This window comes from Oryctolagus cuniculus, chromosome 3 (assembly GCF_051225735.1).
Source record: "Oryctolagus cuniculus isolate XC-2025 breed Fujian yellow rabbit chromosome 3, ASM5122573v1, whole genome shotgun sequence".
Classification (NCBI taxonomy): domain Eukaryota; kingdom Metazoa; phylum Chordata; class Mammalia; order Lagomorpha; family Leporidae; genus Oryctolagus; species Oryctolagus cuniculus.
Window position 1 is genome coordinate 122,086,774 of NC_142869.1, and position 14,206 is coordinate 122,100,979.

General features: G+C 39.6%; 1 protein-coding gene across 1 annotated transcript in view; it reads left to right on the forward strand.

The window, feature by feature from the left end:
- Nucleotides 1-12,988, forward strand: part of MAP3K2 (mitogen-activated protein kinase kinase kinase 2) — an 87,804-nt gene extending 74,816 nt beyond the window's left edge. The window contains exons 15-17 of the mRNA XM_008258427.5: nt 1,560-1,689; nt 7,669-7,846; nt 9,244-12,988. Coding sequence (XP_008256649.2) covers nt 1,560-1,689; nt 7,669-7,846; nt 9,244-9,469 — 534 coding nt within the window. The 3' untranslated portion in view covers nt 9,470-12,988. The remainder of the gene's footprint in view (nt 1-1,559; nt 1,690-7,668; nt 7,847-9,243) is intronic.
- Nucleotides 12,989-14,206: the final 1,218 nt, after the last annotated feature.

A 14,206-nucleotide genomic window follows, 5' to 3' on the forward strand; every position in this document is an offset into this window, starting at 1 on the left:
TTAATCCTAGTTAAGGACATTTCAAAAGTTTTAAATTAGAATTGTCTAATATTTTCTGTTCTCTTCATCTATTTCTGAAATTTTAGCTCATTACTGCTAAATTATTCTAAAATAGGTTATAGATATTACAGTAGTTCATCCTCAGATTTTCCTAGGTTTCCAAAAAATGTCCATTATAGCTGATTATCCTAACCAGTTTCCATTCTATACCCACACATTATATTTAGTTAGTTATGTCCCTTAATTCTTTTTTTATCCTGAACAATAAAATTTTACATGATGCAGATTTAGCAAAGAGACTGAAATAGTTTTTCTGTTAATAGCCCCATCTCATAGACTTTTTAAATCGCATCTTCGTGTATTTTGTTTAATGTCTTCCTTTATTTATTTATTTCCTGTAAACTCCGTTAGATGTGAAGTCTAAATTAGATTCAACTTTCATGTTTTTATTTCATCTGTAGACTTCGCGTTGCATCCCATCAGGAGACATGATTTCCTATTGTTGCACTGTAGTGATGCCAAACTTGACTGCTAACTTAGGGTGATTGACATCCTAATTGCCACAATGTAAATTTTTTTCCTGCAGACCTGAAAATAATCTGAGCTACAGTTCATATGGCATATGTTAATATCCACTTCCTTTTCAACCTTCTACCTAATGTTTTAAAACTGATTTATAGTCATTGCTAGAGTCAGTAATTTCATTAGGAGTTACAAATTGTGATTTGTGACCTATCATTCCTTGTATGTTATTCTTCCCAATCTATAGGGTGCATTCTAATTCTGTTAACTTTCAATATGGTTGTTAGTGTCTTTACTCACTTAAAAATACATGCATTCCCATAAAGTAGGATATGTTAAAAAAGGAATTTGAGGAGAGGGCATTCGGCACAGCGGTTAGGTTGCCACTTGGGATGCCTGCATCCTATATTAGAGTGCCTGGTTTGAGTGCTGGCTACTCCACTTATTTTTTTAGATTTATTTATTTATTCGAAAGTCAGAATTACACAGAGAAGGAGAGGCAGAGAGAGAGAGAGAGAGAGAGAGAGGTCTTCCACTGGTTCACTCCCCAAGTGGCTGTAACAGCTGGAGCTACGCCAATCCAAAGCCGGGAGCCAGGAGTGTCTTCCAGATCTCCCATGCAGGTGCAGGGCCCAAGGACTTGGGCCATCTTCCACTGCTTTCCCAGGCCATAGCAGAGAGCTGGATTGGAAGTGGAGGAGCCAGGACTTGAACTGGCACCCATATGGGATGCAGGTAAAGCAGGCGATAGCTTTACCTGCTACACCACAGCACCGGCCCAGCTACTCCACTTTTGATTCAACTTCCTGTGAATGTGCACTGTAGAAAGCAACAGGTGGCTGACTCAAGTACTTTTCTTTTCCTTGTCTGTCCCTCCATCTCTTCCTATTCACTCCCTTTCCATCTTTCTCTCTGTCTGTCTCTACCTTCCATATGAATAAAATAAATAAATGAAAAAATTATTTAAAATAGAAATTTACTATTGCTTTCCATTTCAAACCACAGCACAGTTTTTATTGTAATTGTTTTTTTCCTAGGGTTCAATTAAGGACCAATTGAAAGCGTATGGAGCTCTTACTGAGAATGTGACAAGGAAATATACCCGTCAAATTTTAGAGGGTGTCCACTATTTGCACAGTAATATGATTGTCCATAGAGACATCAAAGGTAAGAGATGAGGTATTTTTTGTTCTGAGAACACAGTTCTTTGTGAATGTGAATGAAGCAGGTGATATGGTTAATACATTTAACATTTAAATTAATTCATCTATATCTGAAGTACCATAGGAAAACAGTTCTTCTGCTTTCTCATGGACTCTTGACACTGTTCCACTAGTGCAGTGCTGTGGGTACAGATTCCACAAATGGGTAGCTTCACTGGGGAGTTTCAGAGAATCAATGAAGTTGAAAAGACCAAACAAGTGAGACTGGGTTTTCATACATGCTATGCAGGCATTGCAGTAGAGTGATTAGAGTGGGGCTCTGCCATCCCACTGCCTGATTCAAATTCCGATTTTTTTCTGTCACTAACTATGTGATTGTGGAATAGTAACTTAATCTCTGTATGCCTCAATTCTTCATTCTGAAATGAGAATAATAATAGTTTCCAATTCAGGATTCTTGTAAGAATTAAATGGGTTAATGCATGAAATATTCTTAGGACGGTGCCTGATATCTGGAAAATAACAAAAAGTTAGCTTTGATAATAATATACCTTATGTTGAGATCATATTCAGAGTCATGAAAATGGATGTCATTACCTAGGGAAAGAATAAAGGGAAGGAAAAGAGCTCAAGACTGAGCTTTGTTGAACTCCAACTTGGTTAAACTTTTTAAAAACAAAAATAGCTTTTTTCAGGGATCAGGTAAGTAAGTAAATGCATGAAATGATAAAAAAATGAGTGTTGGGGATGTAGGAGATTTGAGAGTGCTTAAAACTCTGAACTGCAAAATATATCTCTGTAGGTTTAATTCTGTGAAGGCTTGGTTGTGACCCCAAGTTTAGAAATCACTGTCAATAAAAATAAACAGAGAAACTGTGAGTGTGTATGTGTACAGGAGAGTGCTTCAGAAAAATTCATGGGAAATTAAAAGACAAGTCTACGTTCATTTAAAAAAAATTTTAAGATCCATGGGTAGGTCTTTCATAAAACACATTTTTGACCAACTTTTTGAATACCCCTTGTATTAATGGAGTATGTATGTGTATTATGCATTGGTCTTGCTGGGGGCTCTTAAGAGCTCCCAGGCTTTTGTGGTATGGCCATATTCAGGCCTAGCAGAACATTCCCAAACCAGCTTCTGTGACAGAGTATGCAGAATACTGAGCCAGATGACATGTATAAGGGTGGGTTTACCAGCGAGTGTGAGAGCATCCCCCTGATTTCCCCATTTCAGGCAGAACTCAATTGTTAGGTACAAATCCTGATAGTTTGAAGACGCTTATAGGGAAATTAACTTGATTAGGAACAATCTGTATTCAAGCCAGTTTCTCAGTAGCTCTCATAATAAGGCAAGACCAGGAATGAGGGTGCTTTCCCCAAATGGATCTTTTTCTAACTCTGTCATAGGGATGAACTGCCCTTGTCAAATGAGGATGGAAACAAGCTGGTTTGAAAGCATTGGAAGGCAAATATATTGATAATGGAAAAAAAGTAACTTATAAACTGGGATATCGGGGCTGGATTATGGTGAAGCCACCACTTGTGACACCGGCATCCTATATGGGCTTCACTTCTAGTCCTGGCTGCTCCACTTCTAATCCAGCTCCCTGCTAACACCTGGGAAGGCAGCAGAAGATGGCCCAAGTCCTGAGCCCCTGCACCTATGTGAGGGACCTGGATGAAGCTCCTGGCTTCAGCCTGGCCCAGCCCAGGCCATTGTGGCTATTTGTGGAGTGAGCCAGCAGATGGAAGTCTGGCTCTCCCTCTCTCTCTCTGTAACTCTGCCTTTTAAATAAATAAAATAAGTCTTTTTTAAAAAAGATTTATTTATTTATTTAAAAGGCAGAGTTACAGAGAGCATAGGCAGAGACCGACAGAAAGGTCTTCCATCTACTGGTTCACTCCCCAAGTGGCCACAATGGCCAGAGCTGTGCTGATCTGAAGTCAGAAGCCGGGAGCTTCTTCCAGGTCTCCCATGCGGGTGCAGGGATCCAAGAACTTGGGCCATCTTCCACTGCTTTCCCAGGCCATAGCAGAGAGCTGGATTGAAGTGGAACAGCACGCTTATGGGATGCTGGCACTGCAGGCGGTGGCTTTACTCACTATGCCAAAGAGCCAGCCCCAAAATAAATCTTTAACATCAGTAAATAAGCTGGGATATACAGTATGATCAAGTGGAACATAGAAGGAAAATTTTTGTTTGATTAACGGTGGTTATACTGAATGGAAGATGAATGATATGAAAAAAATGAATGGGGCCGGCGCTACGGCTTACTTGGCTAATCTTCCGCTTGTGGTGCCAGCACTCCGGGTTCTAGTCCCAGTTGGGGCTCCAGATTCTGTCCCAGTTGCCCCTCTTCCAGTCCAGCTCTCTGCTGTGGCCCGGGAGTGCAGTGGAGGATGGCCCAAGTCCTTGGGCCCTGCACCCGCATGGGAGACCAGGAGGAAGCACCTGGTGCCTGGTTTCGGATCGGCACAGCGTGCCGGCTGTAGCAGCCATTTGGGGGGTGAACCAATAGAAAAGGAAGACCTTTCTCTCTCACTGTCTAACTCTGCATGTCAAAAAAAAAATTAAAAATAAAAAAAAATTTAAAAATGAATAATTATTTTTTCAACATTTTTACTTTTCTGTATTTCCCACATTTTTATGAATAATTTTTAAATGGTAAGGACAAAAGAAAGGTAGTTGATTGATTTTCAGTTTAAATTCCTGAGTTCATTTTGAAATTTAGGATAAGAATGAATGGATCATTGTTGCTAGGCAACCAGCTCATTATTTTGAAAAAGCTGATTTCAAAAACTCCTCTATTCCATGCATTTTTTTAACCTATACAACTGAAGACCAAATAGTGGATGAAAGAAAACTTACTTTTTTTCTTTAAGACTTTATTTGAGAAGTAGAGTTACAGAGAGAGGTAGAAACAGAGATAGATCTTCCATCCACTGGTTCACACCCCAAATGACTGCAACAACCGGAGCTGAACCAATTTGAAGACAAGAACCAGGAGCTTCTTCTGGGTTGCCTACATGTATGCAGGGACCCAAGCACTTGGACCATCTTTCACTGCTTTCACAGGCCATTAGCAGAGAGCTGACTTGGAAGAGGGGCAGCCAAGACACCAGCCAATGCATATATGGGATGCTGATGCGGCAGGCAGAGGCTTAGCCTACCACAGCACAGAAGTATTTTGACTAACAGAGGAAGAGAAATGATAGAATAGTAGCATTTTATAATTACCAGGGAACTAATATATATAGGTGTTGGCCTTAATAACCTCTGATGCTACTAAAATAGTCTAGAATACATTCTTATCCCTTCCTTCCAAAACAGAGCCTGAATTTGATCAAACCTCCAAATTTAGCTATGAAATTATGGTAGTTCACTTTCCAAATGCACAGAAAATCAGGACTGTGTTTGGCCAGAGCCAGGAGCTCAGTCAAGGTCTCTCATGTGGGCAGCAGGGACCCAAGCACTTGAGCTATCAACTGTTGCCTCCCAGGGTGCACATTAGCAGGAAGCCAGAATCGGAAGTGGAGCCAGTACTACTTGAAGCCAAGAGATCAGGATTAACAACAGTGATGTTGACAGTGTGTGCCCTTAACATCATGGGGTGAGAATGGCAGTTTCCCTCTGAGCTTCTTTCCCAAAACTTATATCCCTAAGTTTAATCATGAATTTAAACATGAGAAAATTAGAGCCAGCACTGTGGTGTTGCGGGTTAAAAGCCCAGGCCTGCGGCACTGGCATCCCATTTGGGCTCCAGGTCAAGTCTTGGCTGCTCTACTTTTGATCCATCTCCTGCTAATGTGCCTGGGAAAAATGGTGAAGGATGGCCCAAGTGTTTGGCCCCTGCCACCCACGTTGGAGACCCAGAAGAAGCTCTTGGCTTAGGATTGGCTCAGTTCCAGCTGTTGCAGTCATTTGGAACAGATGGAAGACCTATCTCTGTCTCTACCTCTCTGTAAATCTTTCAAATAAATAAAATGAATCTTTAAAAAATAAATAAGTGAATCTTTTTTTTTTTTTAAGATTTTATTTATTTTACTTGAAAGTCAGAGTTACAGAGAGAGAAGGAGAGGCAGAGAGAGAGAGAGGTCTTCTATCTGATGGTTCACTCTCCAGATGGCCACAACGGCTGGAGCTATGCCGATCTGAAGCCAGGAGCCAGGAGCTTCTTCCGGGTCTCCCACGCTGGTGCAGGGGCCCAAGGACTTGGGCCATCTTCTACTGCTTTCCCAGGCCATAGAAGAGAGCTAGATTGGAAGTGGAGCAGCTGGGTCTCGAACCAGTGCCCATATGGGATGCCAACGCTTCAGGCCAGGGTGTTAACCGGCTGCGGCACAGTGCCAGCCCCAATAAGTGAATCTTAAAAAAAATGACACAAATCCTAATTCTGCAGGAACCTAACCAATATTCCTAAGAAGTGTCAGTCATCAAAAACAAGGAAATCTGAGAAACAACCACTTCCCAAGAAGAAGTTAAGGAGACACCATAACTAAATGCAGTGTGGGATCCTGGATGGGATCCTTGGACAGAAAAAGTACATTAGAGGGAAAACTGAGGAAATCTGAGCAAGTATGGCTTGAGTTAGTGCCAGTATATCAATATTCATTAGTTATGACAAATATACTATACTAATGTGAGATAATACCAGGGTATGTGGAAACTCTGTACTGTCTTTGCAGTAATTCTATAAACCTAAAGCTGTATAACATTTTAAAACTTTTTTTAAAAAATAAATGAAATTTAGGGTCTGGTATTGTAGCATAGCAGGTAAAGCATCCATCTGTGATGCCAACATCCCATATATATGGTGCGAGTTCAAAACCTGGATGCTCCACTTCTGATCCAGCTCCCTGCTACTGCATCTGGGAAAGCAGCAGAGGAATGGCCCAAGTGCTTGGGTCCCTGCACTCAGGTGGTAGACCCCAAAGAAGCTCCTGGTTCCTGTCTTTGGCCTGGCCCAGTCTGGCAGTTGTGGCCATTTGAGGAGTGAACCAGCAGATGGAAGCTATCTCCCTCTCTCTCTCTCCAACTCTTTTCTCCTCTCTCTGTGACTCTGCCTTTCAAATAAATAAAAAGTAAAAATCTCAAAAAAAAAAAAAGGCATCTAAAAACAGATGGAAAACTCAAAGCTTGCTTATAAGACATTTAAATTATTAAAACCTATTATTAAGAAAAAGTTTAAAATACAATATTTATGTAGTAGCAGAGGGGGAAACAGTGCTAGAAGTTTTTGGCTAGGAAGGTTCCACAGGAAGACCCTGTAGGGAGAAGCTGACTTCTCAAGGAAATAAGCTTTGGCCATGGGCTGCTTGCTCTATGACAGACAAACTGAGAACCAAGATCTTACAGTGACTTTTTTTTTCTTTGTAAAGATTTATTTATTTATTTGAAGGGCAGTTAGAGAGAGAGATCTTCCATCTACTGGTTCCCTCTGGAAATGGCCACAAAGTACCAGGGCTAGGCCAGGCCAAAGCCAGGAGCCAGGAGCTTCTTCTTGGTTTCCCATGTAGGTGCAGGGGCCTAAGCACTTGGGCCATCCTCTGCTGCTTTCCCAGGCACATTAGCAGGGAGCTGGATTGGAAGTAGAGCAGCTGGCACTTGAACCAGCACCCCTATGGAATGCTGGGTGTTACAGGTAGCGGCTTTACCCACTATGCCACAGGGCTGGCCCCCTTTTATGATTCTTGCTCCTTCATCTTTCTTTTCATGTTCCTCTCATCTCCTGCCCTCACTAGTCCTTTTTAGTTTGAGATCTCTCTTAGATCCTGAAGCACATGCAGCTGTTTAAAAATTCTGTGTTTATGCAACAAATAGCTGGTGTTGTACCAGGTACTACTACTGATCAGGAGATAAAAGTTGTCTAATTTTGGAGACAGACTGAAGAGTTCAGTAACTGGTTCTCTGCCATTATTCTTTTGTACTATATTCCAGACTGCCAGTAAAATTAATGAAATGAAGATATTTCTTGATTTTTAGGTGCAAATATCCTGCGAGATTCAACAGGCAATGTCAAACTGGGAGATTTTGGGGCCAGCAAACGGCTTCAAACCATCTGTCTGTCGGGGACAGGAATGAAGTCTGTCACAGGCACACCATACTGGATGAGCCCTGAAGTAATCAGTGGAGAAGGCTATGGTAGAAAAGCAGATATCTGGTAGGTTTTGAGGTTTGTGAGACTTGCCTGGACTTTATGGACTTCTTAAATGTTCCCACTCAGGGTTGAAATTATTGAGCTGGATTTAAATGATCTCTTAAAAAAGATTTATTTATTTGTATTTATTTGAAAGGCAGAGGGAAACATGAGTGAGTGGGAGATCTTTCCTCTGATAGGTCACTCCCAAATGCCCTCATCAGCTGGGACTAGGCCAGACCGAAGCCAGGAGTCAAGAACTGCTGGGTCACTCTGATGTGGGCCACCTGCTGCCTTCCCACACGATAACAGGAAGCTGCATTAGAAGCAGATGGAAGAGTCAATCCCAGGCACTGTGACTGGGATGCCATTGTCTGATTTGGCAGCTTAACCCATTGTGCCACAACACCTGCTACAAAATTCTCTTTTGTACTTCTGAAATACAATGCAACAATTGTAAGGATTAATACTATTTTAATTATACCTCATTGAGGCTTATAATTGACAGTATATTTAGAGCTTTCATTCTTTAAGGATATTGTATGAAGCAAATCTCAGCATTAGAAAGCTGTCTTACTTGATTTCCCTGAAGATCTTTGAAAGTAATTAGTCTGTTATTAATGTCATAATAATTCACTTAATCTTTAATTGCTTGATAATTTTAAGTTAGAACACAAAGTGGTCATTGGCAACTTCTCACCCAGCAAAGATTTTTTTTTTTTTTTTTTTTTTGACAGGCAGAGTGGACAGTGAGAGAGAGAGACAGAGAGAGAAAGGTCTTCCTTTGCCGTTGGTTCACCCTCCAATGGCCGCCGCTGCAGCCGGCGCACCGCGCTGATCCGATGGCAGGAGCCAGGAGCCAGGAGCCAGGTGCTTTTCCTGGTCTCCCATGGGGTGCAGGGCCCAAGCACCTGGGCCATCCTCCACTGCACTCCCTGGCCATAGCAGAGAGCTGGCCTGGAAGAGGGGCAACCGGGACAGAATCCGGCGCCCCGACCGGGACTAGAACCCGGTGTGCCGGCGCCGCAAGGTGGAGGATTAGCCTATTGAGCCACGGCGCCGGCCCCCAGCAAAGATTTTAATAGATGTTCATTTTAGGCACCTGAGGGCAAACATCTTCTAATGTTTTATAAGGTAAAAACAATTATTTTTAGCACCAGGTTAGAAACTCATATAAAACCACAGTAATATTCTCTGCCCACCATTTGGATTAAATTATAGTCATCAAGTTATGGGTTATTTTCTTTGATTTTTTTTTATGTTTAAATTGCAGTTTTATGTAATTGCAACCTTTTAGTGAATGTTTAAATGTGAAATCAAGTTGTATTTAAATTTATATGGACTTCTTTTTCTCATTTTCTAGGTTAGTAGCTTTATTTCATGATGCTATTGCTTGTATAATATATTTATTTCTTTTTTAGGAGTGTAGCATGTACTGTGGTAGAGATGTTAACTGAAAAGCCACCGTGGGCTGAATTTGAAGCGATGGCCGCCATCTTTAAAATCGCCACTCAGCCAACAAACCCAAAGCTGCCACCTCATGTCTCAGACTATACTCGAGATTTCCTCAAACGGATTTTTGTAGAGGTCAAACTGAGACCTTCAGCTGATGAACTTTTAAGGCACATGTTTGTGCATTATCACTAGCAGCCAGTAACCTTTCCTGTGCCTCTACCCGGCTCCCATCTGTGCATTCACCTTCTCTCTGACTGCACTTTTCTGTTTTATAAAAAAAAGAGAGATGGGGAGAAAAAAGACAAGAGGGAAAGTATTTCTCTTGATTATTGGTTAAATTTGTTTAATAATTATAGTAACCTAAATTTTTTATATTTAATCTTTTTTTCCTTACAAGAACTTGAAACTTTTTTTTTAAGTTTGTATAATGTACTGATGTGGTTCAGAGAGATAAAGCACTTTAGTACATAGTCACTCTTTTTAGTATACACAAATCATTTGGAATACATAAAGATTGTAGAGTCTTTCCCTGTTATCACTGACGTCTTAGTGGTGTTGGAGAGACATGGGAAACAGAGAAGAAAATAATGTGTCATTTGTAGTTTTTAGTCCTAGTATTTAATATAGATCCTCAATTGTAGGGTTGAACCCTAAACTTGACTTTAGGGTAGGTACTCAACTTAAAGAATATAGGTTTCTTCTTACATCTGTATTCTTTAGATCCTAACCTCTGTCTACCAAGCTTTTTGCTCAGTAGGAATTGTGATAGAAGAATCTGTAAGAGGTATGTTTATTTGTTAGTCCTAACCAGTATAATTAGCAAATACACTATAGTAGATCTATGGTACTGGAATCCATAAACCTTGAGGGATAACTTTCTGCTTATGAGAAAAAGATATTTTATTTTAAAGAAATATGGGAATTCAGTGAGCAACAAACTCAAGTAAATGACAAAAGGAGAGTGCTCTCGTTAAATGTATGAGCAATAGATGAGACCATATTTGTCATTCAACAGAAATAATGAGGAAGAAAAAAAAGGACTGAATATTGGTTAGTATATTTTAAACTGTGTTCTTTACTTGAGGGGGAAAGTCCCAAAATTAAGGAGATAGAGAACTATTCACAATCATGTGTACCATCTTTCTGTTTCTAGCTCCTGATTCCCCATAGATAGCATTATTTAGGAACTATAAGTTCAATTCAGAGTACCTGTATGTGAAAGCTAGTGTCCTGAGCCAAAACCTCTGTTCTTGGGGTCACAGAGGAATAAAGCCCCTCAAAAAAAAAAAAAAAAAAAGGAAAGAAAGAAAGAAAGAAAAAAGACAAACAGATATCATTGGAAACAGTGCGGTTGTTATTAGTGGAGTGGGGATAATTTACTTGGCCTCTTGCAATGCCTGGAGACTGGGAGGATACTCCTGGTATCCAGAGGGTAGAGGCCAGGGATGCTGCTCACCTGTCATACACCAAGACAGTGCCCCTGAACCCCAAAGTATTGTCCTGCCCAAAACTGCCAAGGTTAGGAACCCTGATGTAAAGACGAGTCCCAGGTATGAACTGAAAACTGCCACTTACAAAGCAGTAAATGCAAAACAGATTTTAAGGAGAAGGTGACACAATGTGAAATGAGGATTTTCTGTGAACTGATAGCCCTACTTTTAGATCAAGGGTGAATGATCTCAACAGAAAGCAAATCCCAGTCACTTCCTTACCAGCTGTACATAGCATCCAGAGCAGCAAGGCTTCCATTTTAGAAACAAAATGAATTTGAGCACTGAGCCATTTGTGGATCTAATCTCTGTAGAAGTCAGTTCATAATTGGAGCAAATGAAAGCCTATCAAAATTAATGTTAGCTACTATCAGGACAGTTTAAAAACTGCCAGGTATTTCTAATGTAATGTATCTTCTAAGAGCAAGAACATTTAGTGGAATGAGACGGCTGGGAAAGGTCGTGCTGTCTAATGAGTTTGTGCTAACTGAAAAATATGATCAGTAATTTGGCTACTTGCAGTTTTTTCCAGCAAATTAAAGCAAATGCTGTTAAGTATTTTATTTTTAGAGGTCTGGAAAATAATAGTCTTCCTGGGGGCATTAAATGTGTGGTTCCTTTCATGGGATTCATAAGGGACTAAGGTATTCTTATTCTCTGCCAAAAGGTATGCTACTAGGGAATCTTGAAGGTAGATCTTGTTTTCCTGTATCACGATCCTATCTGGCATTCCCTGGAGGAATATTTGAAATCCTGCTATTGATCTGAGAAGTCAAAGCACAAATTAGATGTTAATGCTTTTCCCATAATCTTAAAATCAAAGGAAGCAGCTTACAAGGAAGAACAAGAATTAGGTGCCTCCTGCCTTGGTCAATCAACTGCTAAACCTGTGCTAGAAACAGAATCTCGCAGTTTGTGGACCTTTTGTGATTTCTTTCTGTTCCTGAGGAAGGGCATCGTTTCTACTTGAGCAAGATCATGGTGTCTGGACCAGTGGGCTTTTCCTTCATTTCTTTGTCTTGTGTGGTTGTGATTTCCCTTTGGCTCATTTTTGGTCTGTCAGGGTAACCAGCAGTGCAGAATAGCAGACAAATGCTCCTTAGAGTGAATCTGGGGAGGCTGTGGAACCCAAAGCAAAGTTGTTTGCTTTTTCAGTCTCCTTTTTCTTTTCTAAGTGCTATTGAAGAGAAAAGGCACCTGAGGAGAAACTACTACTTTAACACTGCTGCAGAAAACTGTTGCTTTATAAGAAAAATATTAGCTATGGGAAAGTAATGTTCTTTATGTAAAGACTTAAAAATAGACTGATAGTTTACAGAGTTATTATATAAAGTATGAATTTATTTCAAACAAGTTGTGAAGGTACCAAAAACCACAATAAAAGTTAATATATATATAAAAATGAGTTACTCAGAACAAAAAAGCCTGAAGGTGGGAGGAAGGCATGGAAGACCAAAAGTAAATAAACTTTTGATAGGAAACACCTTTATCAGGGGAAATTAAATATAACACTCCAGTTTTTTCTTTTTAATAATGGTGTGGATAACAGATGAAATTTGAACTTTTTAAGATGACTCTAAATATATTTTGTTTTTTAAGTGCACAGCTGATTTCTTCTATACTGTAATGTTTCTTTGCTGAGGCTGGAAAATGGCCAGACTGCTGACTTTGTGCCTTTAAAATGCATTCTGCTTTGACAGTGGCAGACTTTTTGGTGCTGGAGAAGATTTACTAGCAGTCTTACATAAGCTTTTCAGGAAATATCTTTCTACTTAGGCCTTGAGAGACTCCAAGTGGCATGACTTAGGCTTGGACCAAACATAAGACCTTTTACATTGCAAATAAAATATATTGAATAAAAGAGTTGAAAATTATCCTAATGAGTAGTGGAAATTTTGATGGGTTGGCACTTCTTTAAAAGGTATTAAAAAGCATACAGACTGATTTCAGTTTGAACACCTTGAAAATTGTCAGCACTTTTCTTAATTTACAAAACAGGTTTCTATCTTAAAATGACTTTTCCCTTCAAAAAAATTTAAAAGGCACAGTCACCCTTACATACTGTATATAAAGATTAAAATATTAATACATACACTGAGCTATAAAAGAGAAATTAAAGCTTTGATTGAATTGAATTGACTTAAATTGAATTGACTTTCACTTGAGAGAGTCTTTACCTTATTCCCAATAGCAATTACATTAAAAAAAAAAAAAAAAAAGAGGCAAAGCTATTTCTTTAGAGTAGCTTCCTGCTCTTCCAGCTCTTACATAGCTCTGGTCTGTGCTGTAGTATTTCTGAGATAGAGTTGTAAGATATGTAAAGTCACTGAGAGAGTCAAATCTGGATAGTTTGGTAGGATGACCAAGCCAGAAACTGACTCTTTGGCCTATGGCTGAGTTCTGTGCCGGTGATTTCATCTGAAGTCTAGGAACCAGTCAGTAACTTCATATGAAATCATCTGATGTCAGTTGAGTATACAAATCTGTCTGTTCTTTAAAAATAGGGAGAATTTTTTAATTTAATTATTCAGTAGTTGTGACTATGTCAGGTACTAAATTGACATCCTTCAAGGAGGTTCGGTCTAGGAGGAACATGGATGGAGATGGTTACTTGTTTTATGGTATACTCTAACACTGACTATTCAGCAAGGGTTTCAAGTGTTACCATTATTTGGAAATAAGGAGAAAACAATTTTATGTTAACGATGGGCTGTTGTACAATGAAATGTCATTAACGACAGGGGTTAGAGTAAAAGTATCCTCCAGCTGGAGGGACCCACCCACCCCAGATTAGGTAGTCTGTCTCAGGACCTCTACTCACAGCCTCCACCCAAACAGTTCCAGTAATGGGGTAGTCCATAACACAGGGGCGGGAGAGATGGTGGTGGTTATTTTTCCTAGCTGTCTCTTTAAAAAAAAAAAAAAAAAAAAAAGTCTTTAGGTCTAAATTGTGAAAACACCCAAAACATTTGATGAGAACTGAACTCTGTCAGTGTTATTTGTGCTAAGATCAGGATAATTTCTTGAGACCATGTTATTTTTATCATTAAGTTTGATCTTTGTTACAAATGTAATGTTCATATTTATTTGAACTTTAAGATTGGTCGAATGTCAATGAAAGCAATTTAATTACTTATTTTTAGTAGTGCCTTTCTCTCTGTATGCCTTAATTTTATTTTATATTAATAATTCAAGTTACCCACCAAAATGAAGATTTTTTCCAAAATCAGCAGACTTCGAGAGTTCCTTTGGCCTTAGACTGTGTATTAGCCCTTACACATTTCTTAATGGCCTGCTCCTCCTCTTCCTCCTTCTACCTCCTTTTTTGTTGTTGTTCTGTTTAGGAAAGAAATATTAGCATTTTTCTGTGATTGGCACTGCATTCTCCACTAGACATGAATTCCTAAGCATAGAAAGAGGTATTGTCATTCTTCAAGAG